The sequence below is a fragment of the Sinocyclocheilus anshuiensis genome, unplaced genomic scaffold (genome assembly GCF_001515605.1).
Source record: "Sinocyclocheilus anshuiensis isolate Anshui unplaced genomic scaffold, SAMN03320099.WGS_v1.1 scaffold167, whole genome shotgun sequence".
Taxonomy (NCBI): Eukaryota; Metazoa; Chordata; class Actinopteri; order Cypriniformes; family Cyprinidae; genus Sinocyclocheilus; species Sinocyclocheilus anshuiensis.
This window is the reverse complement of record NW_015552552.1, coordinates 368,502-394,149: the sequence shown is the minus strand read 5'-3', so window position 1 is coordinate 394,149 and position 25,648 is coordinate 368,502. Positions and strand designations below refer to the sequence as shown.

At 35.9% G+C, this 25,648-nt stretch overlaps 4 protein-coding genes across 4 annotated transcripts in view; 2 read left to right on the top strand and 2 right to left on the bottom strand.

Moving 5' to 3' along the window:
* The window catches only part of LOC107664427 (echinoderm microtubule-associated protein-like 5), a 102,195-nt gene extending 88,136 nt beyond the window's left edge, over positions 1 to 14,059 (top strand). Inside the window, exons 30-41 of the mRNA XM_016454995.1 lie at positions 764 to 784; positions 957 to 1,130; positions 1,222 to 1,430; positions 2,861 to 3,018; positions 3,141 to 3,255; positions 6,076 to 6,264; positions 6,344 to 6,516; positions 6,801 to 6,963; positions 9,166 to 9,269; positions 9,780 to 9,933; positions 12,666 to 12,766; positions 13,634 to 14,059. Of these exons, the coding sequence (XP_016310481.1) occupies positions 764 to 784; positions 957 to 1,130; positions 1,222 to 1,430; positions 2,861 to 3,018; positions 3,141 to 3,255; positions 6,076 to 6,264; positions 6,344 to 6,516; positions 6,801 to 6,963; positions 9,166 to 9,269; positions 9,780 to 9,933; positions 12,666 to 12,766; positions 13,634 to 13,670 (1,598 nt within the window). The 3' untranslated portion in view covers positions 13,671 to 14,059. The remainder of the gene's footprint in view (positions 1 to 763; positions 785 to 956; positions 1,131 to 1,221; positions 1,431 to 2,860; positions 3,019 to 3,140; positions 3,256 to 6,075; positions 6,265 to 6,343; positions 6,517 to 6,800; positions 6,964 to 9,165; positions 9,270 to 9,779; positions 9,934 to 12,665; positions 12,767 to 13,633) is intronic.
* Positions 14,060 to 15,337: 1,278 nt separating this feature from the next.
* Positions 15,338 to 19,697, bottom strand: isca2 (iron-sulfur cluster assembly 2). The gene is made up of 4 exons (XM_016455009.1): positions 19,588 to 19,697; positions 19,023 to 19,164; positions 18,773 to 18,888; positions 15,338 to 16,233 (listed from the first exon to the last, which is right to left on the bottom strand). Exons 1-4 carry the CDS (start codon positions 19,647 to 19,649, stop codon positions 16,059 to 16,061), a joined length of 495 nt encoding a protein of 164 aa, XP_016310495.1. The 5' UTR covers positions 19,650 to 19,697; the 3' UTR covers positions 15,338 to 16,058.
* A 1,123-nt stretch (positions 19,698 to 20,820) lies between these two features.
* LOC107664488 (epididymal secretory protein E1-like) lies at positions 20,821 to 22,401 on the top strand. The gene is made up of 5 exons (XM_016455078.1): positions 20,821 to 20,921; positions 21,130 to 21,228; positions 21,316 to 21,423; positions 21,509 to 21,681; positions 21,773 to 22,401. Exons 2-5 carry the CDS (start codon positions 21,144 to 21,146, stop codon positions 21,857 to 21,859), a joined length of 453 nt encoding a protein of 150 aa, XP_016310564.1. The 5' UTR covers positions 20,821 to 20,921; positions 21,130 to 21,143; the 3' UTR covers positions 21,860 to 22,401.
* A 1,070-nt stretch (positions 22,402 to 23,471) lies between these two features.
* The window catches only part of LOC107664426 (GSK3-beta interaction protein-like), a 5,306-nt gene continuing 3,129 nt past the window's right edge, over positions 23,472 to 25,648 (bottom strand). Inside the window, exon 5 of the mRNA XM_016454994.1 lies at positions 23,472 to 25,211. Coding sequence (XP_016310480.1) covers positions 25,053 to 25,211 — 159 coding nt within the window. The 3' untranslated portion in view covers positions 23,472 to 25,052. The remainder of the gene's footprint in view (positions 25,212 to 25,648) is intronic.

The window sequence follows — 25,648 nt, the reverse complement described above, 5'->3', positions numbered from 1 at the left end:
TCCTTTCCTTTCCTTTCCTTTCCTTTCCTTTCCTTTCCTTTCCTTTCCTTTCCTGTCCTGTCCTGTCCTGTCCTTCACAGCACTATCCTATCCCACCCTGTTGTGTATTGTCCTTTCCTTTCCTTTCCTTTCCTTATAAAACAGTGATCAAATAAGCATGTGTCCTATTCTGTATCCTAAACTCCATTGGTGTCTCATATTTTAGAGCAGTCAATGCAATTTGGGAAAGAAATCAATCAAATCTGTATGTGTGTGTGAAAATATTCAGATGTAACCCCCTTTATAATTGTTAACACATTCATAAGTAACTGCAATTTAATTACATATTTTTTTCTCAGTAACTGTAACAGAGTACAGTTACATCTATTTTGTAATTAAATTTCGTAATTCCATTACATGTAACTAGTTACTCTCCAACACTGGTCTTGGAAGAATGTGATGAGAAAAAAAGGTCCCAATGAAATAGAGTTAGATTTTTGATCACAGAGTCTGGTTCTGTGTTTTGCCAAACCTGGCTCTCTGAAACTGAAAGGAAACGTGTGATTTCTCGAATCCTTTTGTTTTTTTTTTGATGGTTGCACCTGTGCTTTTTACCTTATTGCTATTTGCACATGTTGCTTGATACATTTGTTCTTAATTTAAAAAAAGTATTTTTTGAGTATTTGGATAGTTTGGTGCTGCAACATACATTTATGCACCATAGAAATTATGTAATTTAAAGTCTTTTTCCTACCATGTTTAACTGCTGTTGTTGTTCCCTTAGGTGATGCTGGTGACATGTCAGGTAAGAGACACTCTCCATTTTTTTTTATAAATACAGAGTTGCCATGAAACATTGTCTCTGACACTGGATTATCGAATCTCTGGCATGCTTTAGAATTGAATTTTTGAATACAGCTATATAACTTTATAAATCTAAGCAACAGTGGACAAATAAAGTATTTTTGTATTTGCAGCCACATCTCCCTCTATCCATGTGTGGGAAGCCATGAACAAACAGACCCTCTCTGTGCTACGCTGCCATCATTCTAGGGGCGTTTGCTCTGTAAGCTTCAGTGCCACCGGCAAACTGCTGCTTTCTGTGGGTCTGGACCCCCAGCACACCCTCACCATCTGGAAGTGGCAGGAAGGTACAGGTCAACACACACACACACACACAAACAGCATTCACTCTGCACTCTGCTTTTATATCAGGTTTGTGATCTGAAATTATTTTCAAAGGTGCCAAAGTAGCAAGTCGGGCCGGTCACACCCAGAGGATCTTTGTGGCAGAGTTCCGGCCTGATTCGGACACTCAGTTTGTGTCAGTGGGGATAAAACACGTGCGGTTCTGGACACTGGCCGGCAGGGCCCTGCTCAGTAAGAAAGGAGTGCTCAGCTCCATTGAGGATGCCCGTATGCAGACCATGCTTTCAGTGGCCTTTGGAGCTGTAAGTATTCTTCTGTTTCTACATGATGTTCAGCTCATTTCGTATTTGTTGTTAGAGAGGGAGAAATTAAGGAAAAGTTCACCTAAAATTAAAAATGCAATGGTTTTCCAAACCAGTACAAAGGGGGGTTTGTCAGAAAGTGGCTCTTTGAAATGAAAGCAAATGAAAATGAGAAAATAAGCTCTATATATAGTACCATTCAAAAGTTTGGGATCGGTAAGATTTTTTAAATGTTTTAACCATTCTCTTAATCTCTTATTATCAAAAATACAATAAAACAGTAATATTGTGAACTATTGCAGTTTTTTAATGTAATTTATTTCTGATTCCGAATTTTAGCAGCTATTGAGCCAATCTTTCGTGTCACATGGATCTAATATGCTGATTTGGTGTTCAAAAAACATTTTTTTATTATTATCAATGTTTAAAAAAGTTGAACTTCTTAATATTTTTCAAGAAACTATTTTTTTAGTGTTATTTGATATATAGAAAGTAATTACATAATATTACATAATTTATATAATTTTATATAATTAATCATTTATATAATTGTTTTAGTTTTTACTTTCAATTTTGACCAATTTAATGCATCCTTGCTGAATAATAATAAAAGTATTAATTTCTTTTTTAAAAATTTACTGATCCCAGACTTTTGAACAGTTGTGTATTCCATATTTTAATAAACACACACACACACACACACATGCGCGCGCGTGCGAGCTGTGTTTCTGTGTTTTATGGGGACATTCCATAGGTGTAATGGTTTTTATGTTTTTATACTGTACAAACTGTATTTTCTATCACCCTACATCAACCCTACACCTAAAGCTACCCCTCTCAGGAAACTTTCTGCAATTTTAGATATTCAAAAAAATTAATTCTGTATGATTTATAAGCTTGTTTCCTCATGGGGACCCAAAAAATGTCCCCACAAGGTCAAAATTGACTGGTATTACTATCCTTGTGGGGATATTTGGTCCCCATAATGTGATAAATACCAGGTACACACACACACACACAGAATGAGATTTGAGAGTTGCAAAATAACTATTTCTGTGTTTCACAATGCAAGAAAGTCATAAAGGTTAGAAACGAAATTAGGATGAGCAAGTGATGGCAGAATTTTATTTTTGGGTGAACTATCCCTTTTAATGAATGTGGAATGTGTGTGAGTAGATATTTATGTATACATGCATACGTGTGCATTTGTTTGTGCACTTGTGTGTCAGAGCTTAAATGAACAAGATGCTAAATCAGTAATTAATTCAAAAAGTTGTTTATGATTGTAACTTCAAAAATGACATTTTACTTTTTTAAAGATTCGGTGTAGAAGTATGAGAGAACGGATATGAAAATGCTGTGCTTTGCCATGTTTGTGCTGTTTTTCTCTTAGAGGTCACTAGATTAGTGCAGGTTTGTTTTCTTTTCAGAATAACTTGACATTTACAGGTACCATTAGTGGAGATGTGTGTGTGTGGAAGGAACACATTCTAGTGAGAATCGTGGCTAAGGCTCACACTGGACCTGTGTTCACCATGTACACCACATTACGTGACGGGCTCATTGTGACGGGGGGCAAAGAACGACCGTAAGTGGCTTGACCTTTCCCACTATCTTTAACAGAAATAGTTTGTTCTCTGAATCTGCATGAGCATTCTCAAAAGCTGCTGTGTAGTAAATGAGAGGATTTGTGTGGGCTGCCCTCTGCAGGTCTAAGGAGGGTGGTGCGCTCAAACTGTGGGATCAGGAGTTGAAGCGATGCAGAGCCTTCAGACTGGAGACGGGCCAGATCATAGACTGTGTGCGCTCTGTCTGCAGGGGCAAGGTACAGCACTTACACAAAATCACTACATTGAAGAGAATGGGAAATACTGGATCTGAAAGATTATGTGTCAGATGCATTTACATTGTGACTGTGCCTCAGATGCAGTCAACAGAAACTCGGTAAAGGTGTGAACCAAATGGTTCATACAATTAGTCTCACAGACAGAACTTCGGGAGAAGCTACGATTCTTACAAGGGTTAAGATTCTTGAAGGATGACATCGCTGCTGAAGAACTGCTACACTACACCTTCAGTAAATTCTTGTCCCCACAAGAACTTTGGCCAAGCTTGCTTAATTTATGTATTAGAGAATCTAATACATTGGCGAGCCACCCAAACCCCTGCTCAGCCAAATACAGCAAAATCTAACAGACCTCTGGGAGTACATTCTGGTCAGGAATCACAAGAAGTTAGACATGTGCTGTCTTTCTGACATCAATGAATATTCCTCAGTAGAAATACAAATTCTGTGGTAATAGTGCCAGCCCTGTTATTTATTATTTATTTACAGATGTGATCCTATATGTGCTGTACTGATCAGTAATCTATCAGTAATGATGTACTGATAGATACGATTTACTCCGATGAGTTATGCCTTGTGTGGGTTGCTGGTGTGCTGTTTTGTCCCTGCCAGACTTTTTTCCCCCTATTTTTTTTATTTTATGATGATTGTGATTTATTTTTATTAGTATTTTTCTCTTTTTGTGCATATGCAATTAATTACACAACATCTCGCCCACACCATTTTTGCTATCTAATAAATAAACAGGTTTTTGGAGTCATTTTTTTGAAAGAAATTAATACTCATAATACCGGAGTCACTTTTTGAATGAAATTAATACTCATAATACCAAACTATAATACTATAATACTTATTCTGCAAGGACTGTATGACAGTGACAGTACAGACATTTATAATGTCACTGATGTAACTTTTGCTATTAAAAAAAAAAAAACTTAACTGTTGTCAGCACTCATAATAATAAGTAATGGTTTCTAAGGAAACACTGGAGTAATGGCAATAATCTTCAGTATAGCAATACTACTATAGAAATAATAGAATATATAAAAGAGGGGGAATTTTTGAATTTGTGAAGAAAGAGGAAACAAATACATAAATTAGGGATGCACGATATTGGATTTTTGCCGATATCCGATATGTTTTTCAACTCATTTTGGCCGATAGCTGATGTCGATACCGATATATTTCCTTTTGTTTGGAAACAACACCAAGTCTCTCCTGTGCAGAAATTATAAACAAATTATTTAAAATTTTGGTTAGTTTTGAACATAAACTTATTTGTTAGTTCTTTTATAATGACAGTACATTGAAAGCTTTGAAAATAATTATAAATCTATAACAATAACTAAACCTATATATCAATCGCTGCATTTGTTTTTTAATTTGTTTTTTTTTTTCAGAAAAAATTAAAAAAATTTTTTTTTAAGATTTAACAGTTGTAGATGGTCTAAGGCAAAAGAGTTGTAAAAATTCTGAAAATCTTTTAGAGCTCATAATTCATTAAAAAAAGCGTACACATTAATGTATAAATCTGCATATATAAAATTATTTAATTTACAAGTGTCATGTTTGTGATTTTTTTTTTATTATTCATGTGTAAGCTATAGCTTCTGACCTTTAAATCAAAACACACTCATAATTTTATGACACTGATACTGCTTTATTCAGAAACACTAGTTTCTTAGTGATATGTGTATTTTACTTTTATTTTGTTACAAGTAGGCTAACAGCACCCCCCTATGTAAATACAACGCCTTACCGGACGGGCATTAGGACCCGTGGGAGACCGGCCGCTGCTGCTACTGCACGCGCGGTAGTGACTGTTGACAGCTGCACACTGAAGGCATCATCTTGCCTTCATCTTTACTTTACTTGCATACTCAAAGTAAATGCAGCGATCCAAAACAGTGAATCTAATCATCATTCAAGCAAAAGTTGCTTCAAGAATGACTGCACTGCTGACGTGATCTAATCGCTAGCATACCCTGAGCACGTGTGAGTTAATCCACTTATCGGCAAGACATATCGGCATAATTTTTCATATATTGGGCCGATGCCGATATTTGCATTATCGGCCGATTCCGATATTGGTCCGATAATATCGTGCATTCCTAAGATAAATGCATATGTACATACATATATTTCACAAAATTTCACCATCCAGTTAGGCTCATCAACCATAACTCCTTCAAAAACAGCTAGAAACCTTGGAGTTGTGATTGATGATAAGCTGAATTTCTCAGACCACATTGCTAAAACTGCCCGGTCCTGCAGATTTGCTTTATACAACATTAGGAAGATCAGGCCCTTTCTTTCAGAACATGCAACACAACTCCTTGTTCAAGCTCTTGTTCTATCCAGGCTGGACTATTGCAATGCTCTCTTGGCAGGTCTTCCAGCCACTTCTATCAAACCTCTACAATTAATCCAAAATGCCGCTGCAAGATTAATCTTTAATGAGCCGAAAAGAACGCATGTCACACCTCTGTTCATCAATTTGCACTGGCTACCAGTAGCTGCTCTATATATACACCTTGCTACGTGTACTGCATTAGGCTAACCGAGACTTGTCATTTGCACTTATATATTGTTGCTCTTTTGTTAGTTTTGACTGCTTTTATTGTCCTCATTTGTAAGTTGCTTTGGATAAAAGCGTCTGCTAAATGACTAAATGTAAATGTAAATATATGATGTTTCTAAAGCCAGTAAGAACCAACTAGCCTTAGTCAGAAATATCAAGCTGGCTATTTTTCCTGATAAATAGTATGGCTCCATGTGTCTTCCTCCTTAATTGTTCAGGGGAAGATTCTCGTAGGCACTCGGAATGCTGAGATCATTGAGGTTGGTGAGAAGAACGCAGCATGTAACATTCTGGTGAACGGCCACATGGATGGTCCTATCTGGGGACTGGGAGCTCACCTCACCCGAGACGTCTTCCTGTCTGCTGCTGAGGATGGCACTGTGCGCCTCTGGGACATTTCAGAGAGGGTAAATTATATAATGCCTGTGCATAGTGGTTTTTTAGAGATACCAGATGAGTCAAATGCTCTCTTGTATGGAAAAACAGAAGATGCTGAATAAAGTGAACCTCGGTCATCCTGCACGCGCAGTCAGCTACAGCCCAGAGGGCGACATGGTGGCCATCGGCATGAAGAATGGAGAGTTCATCATCCTCCTTGTTACCTCACTAAAGATCTGGGGGAAGAAGAGAGATCGGCGCTCTGCCATACAAGATATCAGGTGAGACTGATGCTAATTATGCATTATTTAATTTGATTAAAATATCCATAATAATTTCAGCCACTAAAATAAATTTTTATTTTATTTTATTTTTGAGGGTGGGTTAGTCATGTTTTCACTGCAGGGTAAAAAATGGAATGAAGTCGCAATTATGAAATACTAAAGACAATTCCATTTCCATTTCAGGCAGAAACAAATTTCTGTATTGCTGTTTCTAGGCGAATGTTATTTCATTCTGACATGAACGTGGTCTATTTGCAATAACTAAAGTTTATTTTCCTCAGGTTCAGTCCAGACTCACGCTACCTGGCTGTGGGTTCCAGTGAGAATGCAGTAGATTTTTATGACCTGACGTTAGGACCGCAGCTCAACCGCATCAACTGCTGTAGGGACATCCCTAGCTTTGTCATGCAGATGGACTTTTCTGCTGACAGCTGCTATGTGCAGGTACAGCATGTTGAGCTGTGGTTGTGTGTGTTTGCTTGTTTGTATGAGAGAATGTAGTACTTATCGAAGAGTACTTATCACAGCAATTATATACTGTAAATTAGAATACAATAAAAATGTACATTTATATTAAATGCCATTAGTTGAGAGCTTTTTGGACCAACTTAAGTAGGACTTAAGTACATTTTAATCTATATAATTTCATAATTACTTCTGTTGTCTTTGAAATACGGTTAAAATGTACTGCTGAATGTACTGACAAGCATTTATTAAAGCAATAAAGCCCACAAAGCTGTGGTTTACATGAATTTAGAACAGCTAAGGGGTAGGGTTGTGACGGTGAGGAAATTTTCCCACCGGTTAATCGACGTGTGACAACACCAGTAATACCGGTACTGGAAATAAGTAAACATGTATAATATATAACCAAATAAATAAGAAACGTAGAACGTTTATTAGCAAAATGAGTAAGAAAGCTTGGAGGCACGGCATACACCTTGATGTAAAAAAAATAAATAAATGACAAAGTTTAAATAAAGTAAAAATCAGTAAACAATGTGGAACCAATTAAATAAACGAATGTTTAAAAAACTTCCAAAATCATCTTAGATAAACGGCAAAAGTCAACAGGCTTTTCAAAATCCAAAATATTGCCAAACAGGCGCTTTTGCATCTCGTTTCGAAACTAAATCATCTGCCATCGTCTTGTCTGTCTCACCTTACTCTTCTTGTGAGTCAGCTCGACTCACTCTCCTCACTGAATAAATGAAATCTGATCCGTGATGCGACTGTCGTTCGGCATGCTGCATTGAGCAGCCGCGTTCAGTTTTTAATTGTAGTGTCTGTTCTTTTACTGAACTAAATGATTTTTATTACTATAAAAAATCAAAACGACGGTGGGGGTCGGTGCCACGGTGGGCAAGTGACGTAACCAGTGTTGCGGCTTAACACCGGGTATCACCGTCAGCACCGTCTATCACGGCAAGCCTACTAAGGGGTGTTATTAGGTTGATTTGAGCTTTAAAAAGATGAGGTTGATTTTGATTTGAAAAGAAAGGCTTGCTCACTCAACTGTTTGCGAGATGGAGAGGAATGTGGAAAATGAAGCATACATTGGACTTAAGCCAGGGATTCCCAAACTGGTTTGAGAGGGAACTGCAGGGGCTTTATGAGCTGATAAAATAATTTTAAAATAAAAAAGTTCAAAATAAAATGCTTAACAAAAATATATATTATTTGTTTTTATTTACAGATGTTTTTTTTTTTTTACTTGCATGTCATGTGAACATGTGAATGTGTTGTTAAATTATTGAAATATTAACGTAACATCTCAGGTTGTGTACTTGAAGTAAAGATTTTACATCAAATGGTTTCGGCTGACAAAAACGTTTCGGTTTAGGTGGAATGTGCCACTCTAGAGTGGATAAGCACCGCCTCCGCAGAAGAAGATCAACGCCTGCTTCTATAGCACTGCGTGTTTAGCCCCTCCCACCGATTTGAGCATGTACTGTAGTGTAAATAACGAGAGAGGCAAACGCAGGTCTACACAGAAACCAAACGATAAACTGTATTGATGAACTTTATTTTTAATGAAGTGCCAGACCACATCAGTAAGAACTTGGTCCTTTGTTCACTTCATCTTGATGTGGATTAATTTACAAACAATCACAATTTGACGCAGGATTTTCAGAAAGATTGAAATTAAAAGACGATGATGCTGTGCCGACTATACTGGATAAGATGTCGCACCACACAAGTGTGAGTCACTGTTTCCATTACGTGGTCACTATTGCTTTGTCTGTTATTACAGATGGTTTGATATGTACTGAGTATTTATGTGTTTTTCGACCTAAATCACAGCAGCGTCCATCTATGAGGAATGTATATGCTGTCAAACATACACAACTATTAGCCAATCATAGCAGTGGGCGTTTACCTCCGAGTCTACAATCCGGCACGCCTATTCAAACAGAGCGTTCTGATGAAGGGGGTTAAAAACAGGACAGAAAATAAGTCTATTACTTCTAAATATTTATTGATGTAAAAATCTTGATAACATTATAAGTGGACCTCAGAGAACAGTATAAAAAGGCAGGTCATGACCCCTTTAAGGTCTTTCTCTGTGCTGTTTCTGTGCCAGAGAGCATTAGATCAGTTCTACACAAAGTTACTCACTCTGTCTGCATGTTTTGCTCTCTGCAGTTGTCTACTGGTGCTTATAAACGTGTAGTCTATGAGGTGCCTTCTGGGAAGCAAGTCACTGAGCAAGCAGTGATAGACAGAATAACCTGGGCCACATGGACAAGGTAAACGGACTGCAACACACTCACCCATCAGCAGCTGAAAAGCAAACAGTACACTTTAAAGATTTCATTATTCCCACTGATTGAATCGAGACCAGCCAATCAGATTAGTTCATTGTACTTGCAGTCGTTCTATCAGATTGCAAGATCATAAGTATTACTTTGGTGAGGAGGTTGGATTAATTTGTGTTCTCTCATTCTGTCCAAATTTAAAACGTGAATTTAAAAATTACACTACGAATTGTTTTCAGCTAACTCGGTTCTCGGAGGAATCTAATTCTATCTGCGATTGCAGCATGTTGCTTTTTTCACAGCACTTCTCCTGATTTATTTTCTTACTCGAGCTAAATTTCTTGTTTTGCTGCCTGGTGTACCTTTATTATAGACATTCTGGGTAACAGTTGGTGGTTCCAGCACTGCTGGCATCCCGTAAAATCAAAATGAAAGCCACTTCTGTCAGTAAAGTGACTGTTCTCAATGGCTGCTGTAGTACTGGTTTGGGTGTCTCTGTAGTGTCCTCGGGGATGAGGTGGTGGGGATCTGGTCCAGGAACACAGATAAGGCAGATGTAACCTGTGCTTGTGTGTCTCACTCCGGCCTCAACATTGTCACAGGCGATGACTTTGGAATGGTAAAGCTGTTCGACTTTCCGTGTCCAGAGAAATTTGTAAGTATACCCCATTTTTGCTGAAATAAAGTGTTGTTTTGTGTGAAAAAGACACTTTTTTGTGATGCGTGGTGAGTTAAGAATGGAAAATGAAGATTCTGTCATCATTTACTCGCCCTCATGTCGTTCCAATCCAAGTTTTTGAGTGTTTAATTTAGTTTAGATTTTTATTTTGTTTTCAGTTTCAAATGATTTCGTTTCGGTTGTTTTGCAGAGTCTGTTTGTTTGTTAATTTTATTTTAGTTTTTGTTTCTGTTTATATTTCACTTAACATACATGAATGAGTAAATGACTTGGCAGGGACAACTTTCGTAACGATGCTTAAATTATTAAAAAAGATAATTGTAGACTGACACACAGCATGATTAAAACAACTAAGAACTTATGTATTTTTGCATACATTTAATCCTTTTAAAGAGATAGATCACTCACAAACTAGAAGTCTGTCATCATTTACACACCCTCATATCATTAAAACCTGTACAAATTAAAAATCATCACGCATTCTTAATCATGCTTTGAAACGAATGGCTCCAAATTATGATTGTTGGTTAATCTTCTGTAACTTTAGCTAAAGCACTAATTTTCAGATTAATTGCTGTATCACTTTTTTTTGTTAGACACATTGATGGTAAAAATGTTAATTAGCCTACTTTCTGTATTTACCTTATGACTACAAATGTGTACATGGGCATTTTATGGATATTTAGACACACTGCCACTCCTCTGTCCTCTTCTCCTCTTATCATTTATACAGTATCACCATAAAATATAACAACACGCAATAACAGAACACATTGTGGACAACTTACATGTGTAACGATGTTTGCTTCTGGTGATCTTATGAATATTTGTACAAATGAAGGTGGGCTTCACTTGTTGATGGTATTTCATAATTGTTGAGCTTCAATCACAATTTTATTGATTTCTGCCATACAAAGAGTTTGACAAAAGTCCCATCTAGAATTTAAACAGAAGACGTAAAAATGCTACACATTTAAAAAGTGTAATAATGTCAAATTAAAAGATTGACTTTAAAGGATATTTTCAATTATGTTTTTAATAATCTTGCGCTTTGAATAAGTGCACATTTTTGATGTTGACTAACATACTAAAGCATGTGTGAAATATTTGATTATAATTTTACCTGTAGTATGTAGTGCATTTGATATTGCATTTAAATTGAATATATTTTGCATTGACTAAATTGCAACTTCATTACAAATGTGCAATTACAAATATATTTAAATACATGACTTTAACCATATTATTGTAAAATAATTATGAAATCACATATACATTTGTGCTCAAGTCCAACTTAAGTGGGTCAAAAAGCACTCTAAAGCTCAGCTAATTATATTTAATATAAATTTAAACAAATACATTTTCATTTGAATGAAGTGTCTGAAAACATTACATTCAGTTCACACTTAAATATATTATGTAAGGGATAATGCACGGCTAGCTGTGCATTAAACGATTTTAATGCATGACATGGAGGCCAAGAACCATAGATATGTAGAGATGACCTCTCCAGATATGTTGACCCGTCTGCCATTTTGGAATGGTCAACTTGATGTCATTCGCCATAATAATCAATGGATATTCAAAGATGTACATGCATAAAACTTGCTGTTGTAGACGCACACAGTTAACTTGCGCTCGAGGATTCGCAGACCGTTTTCAAAAATGGCGGATGGCTTACATATCGCGGCCCATAGAAACAGTCGCTAATGAGGCGTCTATGTATATATATCTATGCCAAGAACCACCCGACGTGAAGTGCAAAAAATTTGACCGGAAGGGTAAAAAAATAACGGTTATTTTCGTCAGTTACGGCTCGTTAGCTCTAGCATTCTGCCCGCTTCAAATCAGAGACGGATGAAGTAGTGCGGCAAGATCACATTTATTTGAATGAATTACAGCATTTATTTGAATTAATTATCGATCAATAGAGAGAGAGATGTCTGTGTGTGAGTTACCTCCGTCTGCGCGTCTCTCTCTACAAACAATGAAGCTGTGTTTAGTTACTTCACAAACAGCTATTTTACCATCTCGTTGCTGAGGAATATAATGTAGTGATCCAGTATCTAGGCTATTGTATTAATAAAACTCGTGGGGCAGCGTTGACGACAAGTTTCTGTATGTGCACAGTGCGATTTGCGATCTCCGACCCCTCTCTCTGTCTGTCTCTCTCTCTGTGTGTGGGTTTGTGTGCATCAATTAAAGCGCATTAATATAGAACGGTGATTAAACTGAATTGGAACTACCTGTGCATTAAACGGTTTTACCGCATACCTGCCAGCCAATCAGAATCGAGTATTCGGACAGACCATGGTATAATTGAAAGTATTTTTTTTCTGTAATAAGTACTCTTTTTTTAAAGTATGCTAAAGTGTACTTCCCTCTCCACAATGGCCAATAGTACTGTTCCTACACATAAATAGGAACCACAGACTAATTTCCGCTGTCTCTGCATATTGTATTTTACTGAATGCTGAGAAAATGCAATAACACGTGACAGTACATCACAAGACAGTAAAAAGGGCTGGATGTGACAGTTCTTGCCAACACAGATCAAAACATTCTCTCAACAGCCAAAGTTCAGCTGTTTAATTGGATTTTAAAATGTTTATGTCCATTATATATCCGTGCTCTAACCTGTGCTGCACACATTTCTGCTTTTTCAAAAATAAAATAGCAAATTGTCTGACTAGAATCTGTTTCCTCAGGCCAAACACAAACGTTTTCTGGGCCACTCTGCCCACCTGACCAACATCCGCTTCACCAACGGGGATCGCTTTGTCGTCAGCGCCGGAGGCGATGATAGAAGGTGCTTGTTCTGTTGTGGTTTCATTCTGTTCCTCGCAGGCCCCATATTGCTGTAATTTCCTTTTTTGAATCAGCATATTGAGACAGTTTCATTGGTTTGCTTCACTGTGTGTCCAGTTGTCAGTTTAGTTGGAACACTTTTAACAAAAACAATTTTGTTCTGTTCTTTCGACCCAGAACTATAAAATCTAGACCTTTGTTAGACCTTAAACACACACACATACACGTATGTACATATATGTGTGTATACAGACACACATAGTATAATAAACATAATTAAATAAAGTAAAAATAGTAACACTGTGAAATATTATTACAATTTTAACTTCTTCTATTTAAATATATTTTAAAATGTAATTTATTCCTGTGATGCAAAACTGAATTTTCAGCATCTTTACTCCAGTCTTCAGTGTCACATGATCCTTCAGAAATTATTCTAATATTCTGATTTGCTGCTCAAGAAACATTTCTTATTATTATCAATCTTGAAAACAGTTGTGCTGCTTAATATTTTTTGCAAAAAATGTTTTTTATTTTTTTTGTAACAATGTAAATGTCTACTATGCATATACAGTATAAAATATTTTGGAATGACCCATGACTGCAAAATTAGGATCCAAAATTAACTTTTTGCCATATTGCCAAGTGAAATTTGAATGAGTGAATGAACAAATACATTCATAAAAAATGGACACCAAACTTTCTATGAAGTTCTATGAAGAAACAGACATGAAGCGGCAACGATTAATAATACACTTGATTGCAGAATGCTGTCATTAACCAATCAGAACCAAGAATTACTAGGAGCTGCACTAAAGTGAGTATTATACATGTTTCTACAATGAAGAAGTTTTCTCTTGTCTTTCAGCCTGTTTGTATGGCGGTGTGTTCACTCTTCTCACTGAGGGCATACAGTCTTCTCTCCTCTGCTTCAAAACATCACAAGCCCAGCTGACAGCACGAGTGAACAGACTCGTGGAATGAGGAACATCAGGCGGTGGATTTCACAGAGTCTTCACTACCCGTCTGCATGCGTCTTAATGAGCCGTCGCCCATACCTGAACTCAAGCGTTTCTGAATGATAGTTGGGTCAAGGTGTCACATGACCCAGCATACAGTAAAAGATCTATCAGATGTGTATGTTTACCCCCCCCTTTTTTTTTATTTTTTTAAACAGAAAATCCTGAGCTACAAGTTGCAGAACGTAATTTATTTTGGAGTCCATCTGTATCAATGTTTTTAAGAATTTCTTCCAAATGAAAAAGAGCTTGTAGCAAGCGAAGTACGATTAGCCTTAAACTACCCGTGTTTTTGTTCATTTAGGTGTGTTTTTCTGTTGGAGATTCTGTTTTTTTATTATAACCTGATTGTTTTCCGTTGTATTTCTGTTGGTTTGGTTTGGTGGTTCTTTTTGAGGTTTATTAGATCTCCTGTGGCCTTCTCCCTGAATGTAACACTGGCGTTATATTCTAGGATGTCAGCATGCCAAAGCATTCTATGCACTGTATACTTGACCTGCTCACTGTGGTAGTCCAGTGGTCTGTTAATGTCGATCTTGAACGTGCTCTCCCTAAACCGTAGATGACACTCCTAACCTCATATGTAGCAACTTTAGCGCGATTAGTGAACTTGAGATGTCCGTTTGTGCGTCTGTGCGAGTAGGTATGAACCGTATGCTTTGTGTTTCATGTCTGAGATCGAAGTTTAAAAGAAAACATGATAATGCAATCCCTCAGAAAATGAATGAAAAGAGTTTGTTTCAATGCTGTCTTATCTGAAATCACTGTTCATCTTGCTGCTGAAGCCTTTACAACATCACATTCATTCTGATTAGGATTTTTTTTTTGTATTGTTTTTATTTTAATTTTACTCAGCTGGATTGTCAAGGCTTAGAGTGAACTGAAGATATGAAATGCAACGTGCTCTCCTTCAGTGTCATTCTGATTGAAAGAGATGTGCTTAATTCATATTTTGATTTTCTTGTTATCAATGTAAATATCATTTGTAAAGACATTCTTTTGTATATTTTTGTGAAATGTTTCTTAAAAGCCAAATTTAATAAAAAAAACATGTACATATACAGTGTTCTGACATGAAACTCTAGATGGCGCAGTCCGATAGGTCTAGCTCAATCTGACCTGGCGACATCATTGTCACATGGCAGCTGATTGGTTCTCTCCTGTAGCCAATGAGCTTACTGCTCATTATTCAAACACCTGGCTTTTGTTTGCTGTAGCAGTTTGCAGCGCACTTCAGAAACCCTCCACCTTCCCCAGCTCCACCTGTATAGATCTGCTATGAGGTGATTCATGTATGCTATATGGGGGTTATTCATATGTGTTATATGTGCAGCAGCAGTATTTCTTACATACTCACAGCAGCATGTTGTGGATGTATTGGCAGTAGCAAGTCTCTGTACTTGCTCTGCTGCTGCAGCAGCATAGCAGTTCTATTTCTCCAAGACCAAATACATTAACATTGTCATGTACATTACTATGCCAATCCCTCCGAGAGTTGTCATGACAGAAATATATATATATATATATATATAATTCTGATTGATCGTTTGGGCTTAATACATATCTGTGACATATCAATTATAACACTAAATATAGTTTACACAGTACTCGGTACATACTTATAATGAGGACAGAGTCAAAATTATTTTTGGCATAAATGCTGCTTAACTTCTTTTGAACCCGGAAGATTCCTTTAAAATATTTTGACGATTTGTTGGCTTTGATCATCTTCAGGACAAGACTTTGTCAGCGTAAAACAAAGAACACATACTGTGATAACGAACTTCCTTATGATCAAGACAACATGAGATTTACTTACACTTTTTATAATGTAATCAGGAAGTATTTCGATTCAATTCTGTGATTAATCTATCATTTCGTAATAAAAACAAATGACTTGCATTAAATCTGAGCTGTACCTTAAGAAATGCTGATTCATTATCACATGATTCAAATCACATAATAATAGTCTGTGATTAAGCTATGCAAATGACCCTGAGAATATTCCCCCAAAAAAGAATGATCTTAACAGGCAATGGAAAACCATATATTATATATATACTCTTCCTTATATACAACACACTAACACAACTGCAGGGTCTGATATTTGTTTTTCTTCTATTATGTCATCTGTGGTCATATTAATAGTTTTAACAAATCAGAACCCCTAACGTTAGCTTATTATCATGCTTTTGGCTGATCTTCAATAAGCACATAGCTATGCATGCACTAACAACTTCATAAACTATAACTGTGATGGAGAGAAGATGGGTGTCAGATTTTGACAGAGAAAGACGAGCCGCATGAGCAGCCGTGTTCAGCCCGTGGGTTCTTCAACACCTGAAAGGAAGAACGGATGAGCTCCTGACTGAAGTCAATGGTGGATCCTTTCACAAACTCCAGACTGTCCTGGTCAACTATTATCTCAACACCATTCTTTTCAAACACTCTGGGGAAAAAACGAGACCAAAATAAAAGCAAAAGATCTACAAAACTGCATTATCACATCACTGATGACCAAGTATGTATATTGGATTTCTGTGGTATGAACACTAAGACTTAAGATTTGGTAATAAAGGTACAAACTAGGGGTCGACCAATGTGTTTTTCAGGGCCGATGCTGATACAGATTATTACAGATCAAGTAGACCGATAACCAATATTTTGAACCGATATATATGTCAGTTGTAAAACTGAAAATTAATGTCAAAATTAATAATGACAAGGGCTCTGACAAAAACTTTCTTTAAATGCTTTTAAATGATTTTATCGGCAAATCGGTTTTGAAAATGACCGATATTGATAACCATAAAAATGCTTAATATCTGCGACAATAATCGGTCGACCCCTAGTACAAACCTGATGTTCTTTGGACAGAGAACTAACTATTCGAAATGTTAGGTCAACTAGATTAACGTGGAGCAAGTTTAAAATCCGTACCCTCATCTTTTAAATGGTGATCTCGCCTCCTTAAATTTATCAAAAAATAAATAAATAAATAAATAAATAAATAAAAACTAATGTAATAAAAGCAAAAGATCTACAAAACTGCATTATCACATCACTGATGACCAAGTATGTATATTGGATTTCTGTGGTATGAACACTAAGACTTAAGATTTGGTAATAAAGGTACAAACTAGGGGTCGACCAATGTGTTTTTCAGGGCCGATGCTGATACAGATTATTACAGATCAAGTAGACCGATAACCAATATTTTGAACCGATATATATGTCAGTTGTAAAACTGAAAATTAATGTCAAAATTAATAATGACAAGGGCTCTGACAAAAACTTTCTTTAAATGCTTTTAAATGATTTTATCGGCAAATCGGTTTTGAAAATGACCGATATTGATAACCATAAAAATGCTTAATATCTGCGACAATAATCGGTCGACCCCTAGTACAAACCTGATGTTCTTTGGACAGAGAACTAACTATTCGAAATGTTAGGTCAACTAGATTAACGTTAGCAAGTTTAAAATCCGTACCCTCATCTTTTAAATGGTGATCTCGCCTCCTTAAATTTATCAATAAATAAATAAATAAATAAATAAAAACTAATGTAATATATGGTATAAAATATTTTTTTATAATTTAGTTATTTAGCAATTTAAATGTTTTAATTATTTAGTAACACAATTTGAACCAGTGTTATTATTGTTAACACTAAACCCATAAAAAAAGTTTCCGTACTACAAATGAAAAAAATGGTAACTGAAATATAACTCCAAAACAAAAAAAGAAGAACGAATCCCACACTATCCTCACTTGCAAAATATATCAAAATATTTATTAACAAACAACGTTTTGGTTCATGATCTTCTTCAGGCATGGCCATGGGCCAAAACATTTTTTTTTCAAGTCAGGATAGTGTGCCGGATTCATTCTTTTTATTTTTTTTTGAAGTTGGACCTTTTTTGGTCGTTTTTCCGACGCACCTATCAATGACATACAGGTGTGCGAGGGTGATTGTTAACTGAAATATAACTGAATTTTTTATTTAAAAAATAAAATATGAAAAACAAACTTATTTCAGTCTCCAAGGCAACATCTCTCATTTTCATTTAGTTTACACTTAATGTACCAAAATAACTAAAACAGAAATAAAAGTGAAACTTTTTTTTGGAGAGAAATATATACATGAAAGCAGAAAATACAAAATAAAATCTAATTCAAAATATTATCAAAAACCATAATAGTCTGTCAATAACTAAACTAATGCTGATTTGTACTCTTTCTATAGCATCTGTTACAAAAGTTTTTGTATAAAACATTATAAAACAGCTATTTTACTTTTTATATTAACAAATAATTATTAATAATTACCAATACCACTGATTTATATTATACATAAACAATACTTTTAAAATTTAAGTTCACTGGCTATTTTTTATTTATTTTTTTACATTTATTAGAATTGATAAACAAGAATTGTGGATTCTCTCATGTTTACTTAATGTTTATTGTTAGAAAATAAAATCATGTGTTTAAACTGTTATCAGAGTCATGTCTTAACAATTAATAACATAGCTGCAAAACTCATAAAACATACTTGTAAAATATAACAGGATATTGACCTCCTGAGGTTGATGAAAAACATTAAGCATCTTTGACTGACTCCATGTTGAAAAATAACTCAAAATTGACCTTTATGATTAATAATTAATATTAAAGGGGTCATATGATGTTGCTAAAAAGAACATTATTTGGTGTATTTGGTGTAATGAAATGTGTTTATGCGGTTGAAGTTTCAAAAAACACATTATTTTCCACATAATGTACATTATCGTTTTAGGTAGGCGTGGCTGACTCTTAACTTTTATAAAGAATATCTCTTTGGATTTGAGACTTTAGTCTTTGCAACTTTACAGATCTTCTTTATGCACCAAGAGCTTGTAATACCTCAAAGAGAAAGGAAACATTGAAATCGCATCATATGACCCCTTTAACCTTTTTTTTTCTTCAAGCCCTATTAGTAATTACCTGTCGTCTTCATTTCTAACAGTATCCACTGCGAATTTATACTGGAATCCTGAACATCCGCCTCCCTCCACTGCTATCCTCAGATACTCTCCCTTTTCCATAATCTCAGCGAGCCTCTGCAGGAATAATAATCAACATTTTAATTTGATTATTTATTGGTGTCCATGTCTACTATGACTGGTTTATCTGTTACTCCCAAAAATGTGATCACTGAAGTATCTAAGATGAAGTGCAGGTGGGATGATCAAACCTCGAGACAGGACTGACTGAGACGGATGTTCTCCGCTGGGCTGCTGCTGGAGGGGTTTTGGGGCTCCTCTTGGGTGGAGGAGGCGCTGCTGTAGCACGCGGTGGAGGTGAGAGGAGCTGAACATGTTCGGACTCTTTGAACTCTGGACAACAACAAACACACACAATAACGCATGGCTAACATGCACAATAATAACAATAGGATTGTATTAACGTACATAAAAAATAACTATAAAACAGATTAAAAAGCTTTGGCATTATATGTGTGTGTTAACAGAACGGATAAGTTTGTAAGAAACTGAAATCAAACGAGTAATTTAACTATCACTTAAATATTTTAATTCAAATGTGTCGATAATTAGTCGACAAGCATTAAGTGCTAGTTTAAATTATCAAATCATATCATCTGTGCCGTTAGCTCACTATCGCATCTGTTCTCAAGCTAAGTTAGCTAGCTAAGCTACGTGCATTAGCTATTATTTGAAGATAAAGTACCAAACAAAGACGTATTATATGAGACAACACATCCTGAATGTATTATTGCCATTTCGCTAAATTGTGCATACTTGAAAAGGTGAAATGACGCTGTTTTAGGGGCGCTTATGAGCAGTCTTCTGGCGAATGACATCTTCTGTAGCCCTGATACTACTGCGCATGCGCATGAAGAAGTTATCTAGAGCAAGGGTTGCCAGATTCAGTGGTTTAACCCTTTTATTTTAAAAAAAATTTCTGTCTGTTAATTTCTGAAAATAATCTCTTAGGTTAAACAGAATATAAAAAGGAACATAAACAAAATGCTAATGGTTTACCTTACTAATGGTTACTTTTCTAACAGTCAAGATTTTTCTGTTTTAAGTCACAAATGCATTTTAATTTTTAATCCAATCTATGCAGGTTTGATGTGCAATAACATTTTTTCTGCAAACGTGTAGTTTTATTGGCAAACAAAAAATGACTTCTGTAAAAAGTGTCTGCTGTGGAAAAAAATCCTATTTATATAGAAAAAAAAATAAGCTGATATGTGCAACATTAATTATGACTCAAATATCAAATGTTGCCCAATCAAGCCTCACAGATGCCAGATTTTTGTAATGTACCCTAGAGCAGTGGTTCCCAACCCTGGTCCTGGAGGCACCCCAACAACACACCTGATTCAGGTCATCAGCTCATTAGTAGAGACTCCAAGACCTGAATTTGGCGTGTCAGAGAAAGGAGACATGCAAAATGTGCAGTGTTGGGGTGCCTCCAGGACCAGGGTTGGGAACCACTGCCCTAGAGATATAAAATGTTCGGGTCGTTCGTTATTCAGTTACAGTGGCAAAATGAGGCGCAGAGTTTGCGGCGAGTGCACAACTTTGGGGACACAACTTTTAAAAAACAATTTAATTAAATTGCACATAAAATTTGTATTCACTCTAAAAATGTTATATTGTTGCAGGATCTCTTTTTGAGGTATGGGAACATGCAGATTCAGTTACAGATGAACTCTCTCAAGCGCAATTAAATGGGTGTTTTAAAACAAAACTCAAACTTTTAAATTGTTTTCACCCTATATAATGCAAATGTACAAATATCGTTATGATTTGTGGATACTTACATTTTATTTAAACTGTTAAAAAGTAGAGGGACACACACATGTTTGAGAGAAGTTGAGAGAGTAAAATCGTTTTACTTCTCTTTTTTTCAATATCTGAGCGAGTAGCCTGGCAGCGGGGTTTTGATATATCTGGCAACAGAATGTCCTCCTTGTTTTCAGGTTATTTCCATGAGTCATTGCTATTGGTCAAGAGTTCGCCGAAACTGCGTTTACGTCACGAAGACGCCCATGCAAACAGTATTTGATTGGAGAAGTCATTCTGGTCTTGTGACAAGGAAATACAGGAGGCTGAAGGAAGGGCTGGTAAGCAAGTTAATTTAAATGAAATTAGTTGGTATTTTTTTTTAATAAACTTTTCCACTGTATTGCTATTTCCTGTGTTTTGTGTGTATTAATTATTAAAGGTGACATCTTCACAAGGAAGCGCGCAGAAACACTGCAGAGTTTCACTGTCGTGTGACTGGGCGATGTAATACTTGTGTTTGTACTGTGTGCTGCTGGTTCTCTACAGGATTCATTTGAACCATGGATTATTACCGTATGCTCGGCGTTGTTTTACTTTCTCTTCTTGCTTACACTAAAGCCGAGCAGGTGAAATTCGTCGACTGTGGTAAGTAGTACTTTGTGAAGTTCTTATATATTGAACAGCTCGTTTGGTCTTGATTCCAAACTTTATTTTCCTCGTTTTTCCTTCCAGGCTCAGCAGAAGGAAAAGTTGCTGAGGTTGACATCCATCCCTGCCCGTCACAGCCATGCCAGCTTCACAAGGGACAGTCCTATACAGTCAATGTAACATTCACCAGTAGTGAGTTGCTTTTCACATCTAGTGACCGCTCAAATAAACCAGATCTAAATGTAGGAAATCACCAACTTGTTTATATATCCCCTAGGTGTTGCCAGTGAGACCAGTACAGCTGTGGTTCACGGAGTGGTCGTTGGCATCCCCGTCCCCTTCCCTATTCCTCAATCAGATGGGTGCAAGTCTGGAATCCAGTGTCCTATTGAGCCGCAAAAAGCTTACACCTACATCAACCAGTTGCCTGTCAAGAACGAGTATCCAGCAGTAAGCGTTAACTTCCTCGACTACCTTTAGTTCTGAACAATGCTGTAATGTTGCATGCATTCACTTCCTTATTTGTTGGTTTGTTTATTAGATAAAACTGGTTGTGGAATGGGAATTGAGAGACGACTCCAGCAAAGATTTATTTTGCATAAAGTTCCCCGTTCAGATTGTGAACTGAAGGCCAACAGTGAAGTCAAAACGCTTACAAAGGGATACAATTAAGAACCGAGGCATCTGGATGTGTGCCTTTTCTATGGACCTTTTAGATCTAATATTGGTAGATGCAGATTTTATGATTTATTCTACTACTTTTTTCTAACCATGACATATTTGTCATTTTAATGTATGGTCTTTAACTATGCACACAGTGCCACTCTACAGAAGTTGCCTAATCCTAGCTGGTTTCTAAAATTGTATTAATGATTCACCAGAACGAGATGCTGACAAGCAAACAGTGGTCAGTGCCGGTGATTCAATCAAGTGTGCACTGAACTGCTTTGTGGCTGGTGTTCGGATGCGTCTAATCATAGTTTCTTTAAACAATTGGTTGTGAACTTTTTACTTGCATTTTAAATCTGCATATTTAATAAAGACTGCATCTTAAAATGAGCATATTTTCTTAAAAGATCTGTAAATGTGGCCACAAGCAAAAGGCCACATTTAACATGTAATTATGTCTGTTACTGTCTGAATGAAATAAACTACTTTTTTTATGGTGAACAATGATTTTTGTTATTCTTCTTGTTTGAGGATTTTATCCAGGATGTAAAACGAAGGCAGAATTCAAATATTCCTACTGGCGTACTACAGCTTTTAGAAAACAATTTAGGTTTTATTTCTATCTCTCTGCTACAGTTAAAGTTTAGGATCAGTACGATTCTATTTATTTTTTTATTTTTTTAATATATAAAAAGTCTCTTACGCTCATCAAGTCTGCATTTATTTGGCCAAAAATACAGTAAATATAGCAAAATATTATTGTAATTTAAAATAATTTCATTTTTTAAATATAGAGTAAAATGTATTCCTGTTACTCCAGTCTTCAGTGTCACATGATCCTTCAGAAATTATCAGTGCTAGAAACAACTGCTTAACATTTTTTGGATACCTGTGTTAAAAAGAACAGCATTTATTTAAAATAGAAACCTTTTGTAACAGTATACACTACTGTTGTTTTTTTGTAATTAATATACAGTGATCGTAAAGACTTCTACTGTTACAAATTATTTCTATTTTCTCATTCAGCTTTGCCACCACAGAAATAAATTATATTTTATAATATATTAAAGTAGAAAAATTGTATTCTAAATTGTAATACTATTTCACAAATTACTGTTTTTACTGTTTTTTTTTTTTTGATAAAATAAATGCAGCCTTGAAACTTTTGAATGGTAGTGTATATATTTGTTTAATCATTAACATCTAGAAAATTATTTAAATTCATTAGTTAATTATATATTAAAGTGTATTCATTATATAAATGTCAAGCTGCAAAGTTGTGCGATTACGAGAAAGTACAAAGGTTTATTTTTTTTATGTTGTCTTCTTACAGGAAACTGTCCAGTTTCTTCCTGCTTCAGTTTCAGTTCTGTTCTCTCAGGCAGCAACTTTTATATTCCTTTTGAGAGGTCATGTGTTTGAGGGCAGGTGGTTACGGTTGTGTTTCAATATGTGAGTTTATTATGATCAAACTAGCTGTAAGAGACGACGACGCATTTGTCTTTAAATGATTTCTAAAGCTCCTGCAAAATATGACTATTGGCTACAAAACTGAATCATGAAACCAAAATAACATTTGAATGTGTGCTTTTTATTACAAGGAAACAAAAGCAAGCAACATTCCCTCAGGTACAGAAGTTATTTGTGCATTGTACGTCATTTAAACACTCTTACTTGTTTTCCATCTTGGTTATCTAAGCAAACATTCTGTAAATTATTAGGACGTTTGTTTGGGACTGATATGAAGTGTATTGTGTTTCACAGGAATCTGCTAAAACCAGAGGACCGATTCTGTTCACTGACCCTATTATCACAAAACAGCATACTATTATCACCTGCCTTATCCCAAACCAGCTGGAAACACACATCAATTTCACAGGCATGCTGAAGAGGTCAACATAAAAACCCAACATGAGGTAGAAACCCATCATACCACAACTTCCTGTATGCATTTATTTAAATGAATCTCTTCCTTCTGTTCTAAACTGAAATGAAATGGAAAGTAACCTTGTAGCATATTTTTTTACGCAGCCCTTTCAAACAAAGTCAGAAAAATGGCTGCTTTATCTCATTTAGTGCAATTCTGTGCAAGATCAAGCATTTTGTTGTGACCAGTCAATCAAGGATTCTACATAACATAAAATCTTTCTTCCTGAAAAAAACATTTTAAAAACACCAATATTGGGCAATACACATTACATGATATGCTTGCTGTTGCCGATATAGAACTATCATTAACCATAATAAATGTCTTTTTCTTTACAACAATAAGTCGAGCATTGACATTCACACAAACATGCTGCTGTTATGTAATGTAATTGCAGGGGAGACGATTCTGCTCAACTCTTTTGTAAGTAAAAGTATAAAGTTTCAGAGCTAAAATGCATCAGTTTTGATCCTTGAGTCAGGTTTACGAAACTGACAAATGTTTCCATTTTCTTAAAAAAAAATAAAAAATACTTTGGGGCTGGAAGTGGATATCACCACCATGTTTTGGCTTTTCAATCCTGTCTGCTGATTTTGACAGATGAAGCAACAGATGTATTTTCACATTCAAAAAGAGGATCTGATAAGATCTGTAGCAAACAAAAGGAAGAGAAGATACTGAATGTATCAGGATTTCTAAATTACTATCTTGTGGACAGGTTTAACTGAAATTGGAACAAAAGAAAACTGAACTGTTAGAAATTTGAATGAAAGTAGTAAGGCATCTGATATGTTTTTAATGTTAGTACTTTAAAGAGCCATGCTGTACAGTTGATGCAAGTACAGTATGGAGATCTATTTTGCAGGACCCAGTTCATCCAAAACCAGAGCACTAGCGTGTTAACACAAAAGACTTTAGTTCAAACATTTTCCCATAATCCTCTGCTATTTCTGAGGGTTATTTCATTTGCAAAATGGTAAATAAAAAAATGGAGTATTCATCTGGACCCATTGTGTCTGTCATAGCAATGATACCTCTCCAAATAATGGTAAAATACTTTAAAATATCACAGGCAAGTCAGTTTGTCAAATCAACACCAAGATCTGTTAAAACATATCACAGGCTAAAAACTGAAAAAGGTACCACTGATGCTTTAAGCTGAGAGCGGCACAGGACTTGGATGAACTGTTAGCGAGCGGAGATATTCTGAATGATACTGAAGCCCTCACTGTCCGTTTTGTTTGAGCCTCTCCAGTCTCTGTAGCAGAGCATTTCCAAACGCTTCTCTGTATCCGGGGCTGAGAGAATCCAGCAGTGAGTAAACAGTCTCATGATACTGGGAGCTCAACTCCTCATCCACCTGATCGAAGCCGTGTCCCACCACCTCAAAGATAAGAAGAAGAAAGGTCAGAAACATTCCACAGATTCCTCTGGTATTCCTCACTTAGAGGTCACACTTGTGATCCTCAGCGGTCAAAACAGACCAAAGAAATGTATGTTTTTATTAATTAAATTAACATCGCATGTTATAGGTTTCAATAATATTTAGTCTTTAATATTGTGTATTTTAAGGGGATTTCATGGTGCTACACAATATTTATTCCCCTCTAAATTATGCAAAACTTTCTTCTATCTGATTTACAACTGAAAATAACGGATTAAAATCCAATGATTGGAAGACAGATTGGTGCCATCTGGTGGGAGAAATTCTCTGTATATAAAGAAATAAAGAAAATCAATGTACTACCACGATGGAATCACTAGATATTAGGGATGCAACGATTCACTCAAGTCACGATTCGATTCGATTCACGATTTTGA

Excerpts from the sequence above, each read along its gene's own strand:
- isca2 (XM_016455009.1), bottom strand. The coding sequence starts at position 19,649 with ATGTCATTCGCCAGAAGACTGCTCATAAGCGCCCCTAAAACAGCGTCA. Across the intron at positions 18,889-19,022 it reads TCAGTCAGTCCTGTCTCGAG|AGGCTCGCTGAGATTATGGA; the intron begins GTTTGATCATCC and ends TTATTCCTGCAG. Across the intron at positions 16,234-18,772 it reads GTTAGAAATGAAGACGACAG|AGTGTTTGAAAAGAATGGTG; the intron begins GTAATTACTAAT and ends TTTTTTCCCCAG.
- LOC107664488 (XM_016455078.1), top strand. The coding sequence starts at position 21,144 with ATGGATTATTACCGTATGCTCGGCGTTGTTTTACTTTCTCTTCTTGCT. Across the intron at positions 21,229-21,315 it reads GGTGAAATTCGTCGACTGTG|GCTCAGCAGAAGGAAAAGTT; the intron begins GTAAGTAGTACT and ends TTTTCCTTCCAG. Across the intron at positions 21,682-21,772 it reads TCAAGAACGAGTATCCAGCA|ATAAAACTGGTTGTGGAATG; the intron begins GTAAGCGTTAAC and ends TTTGTTTATTAG.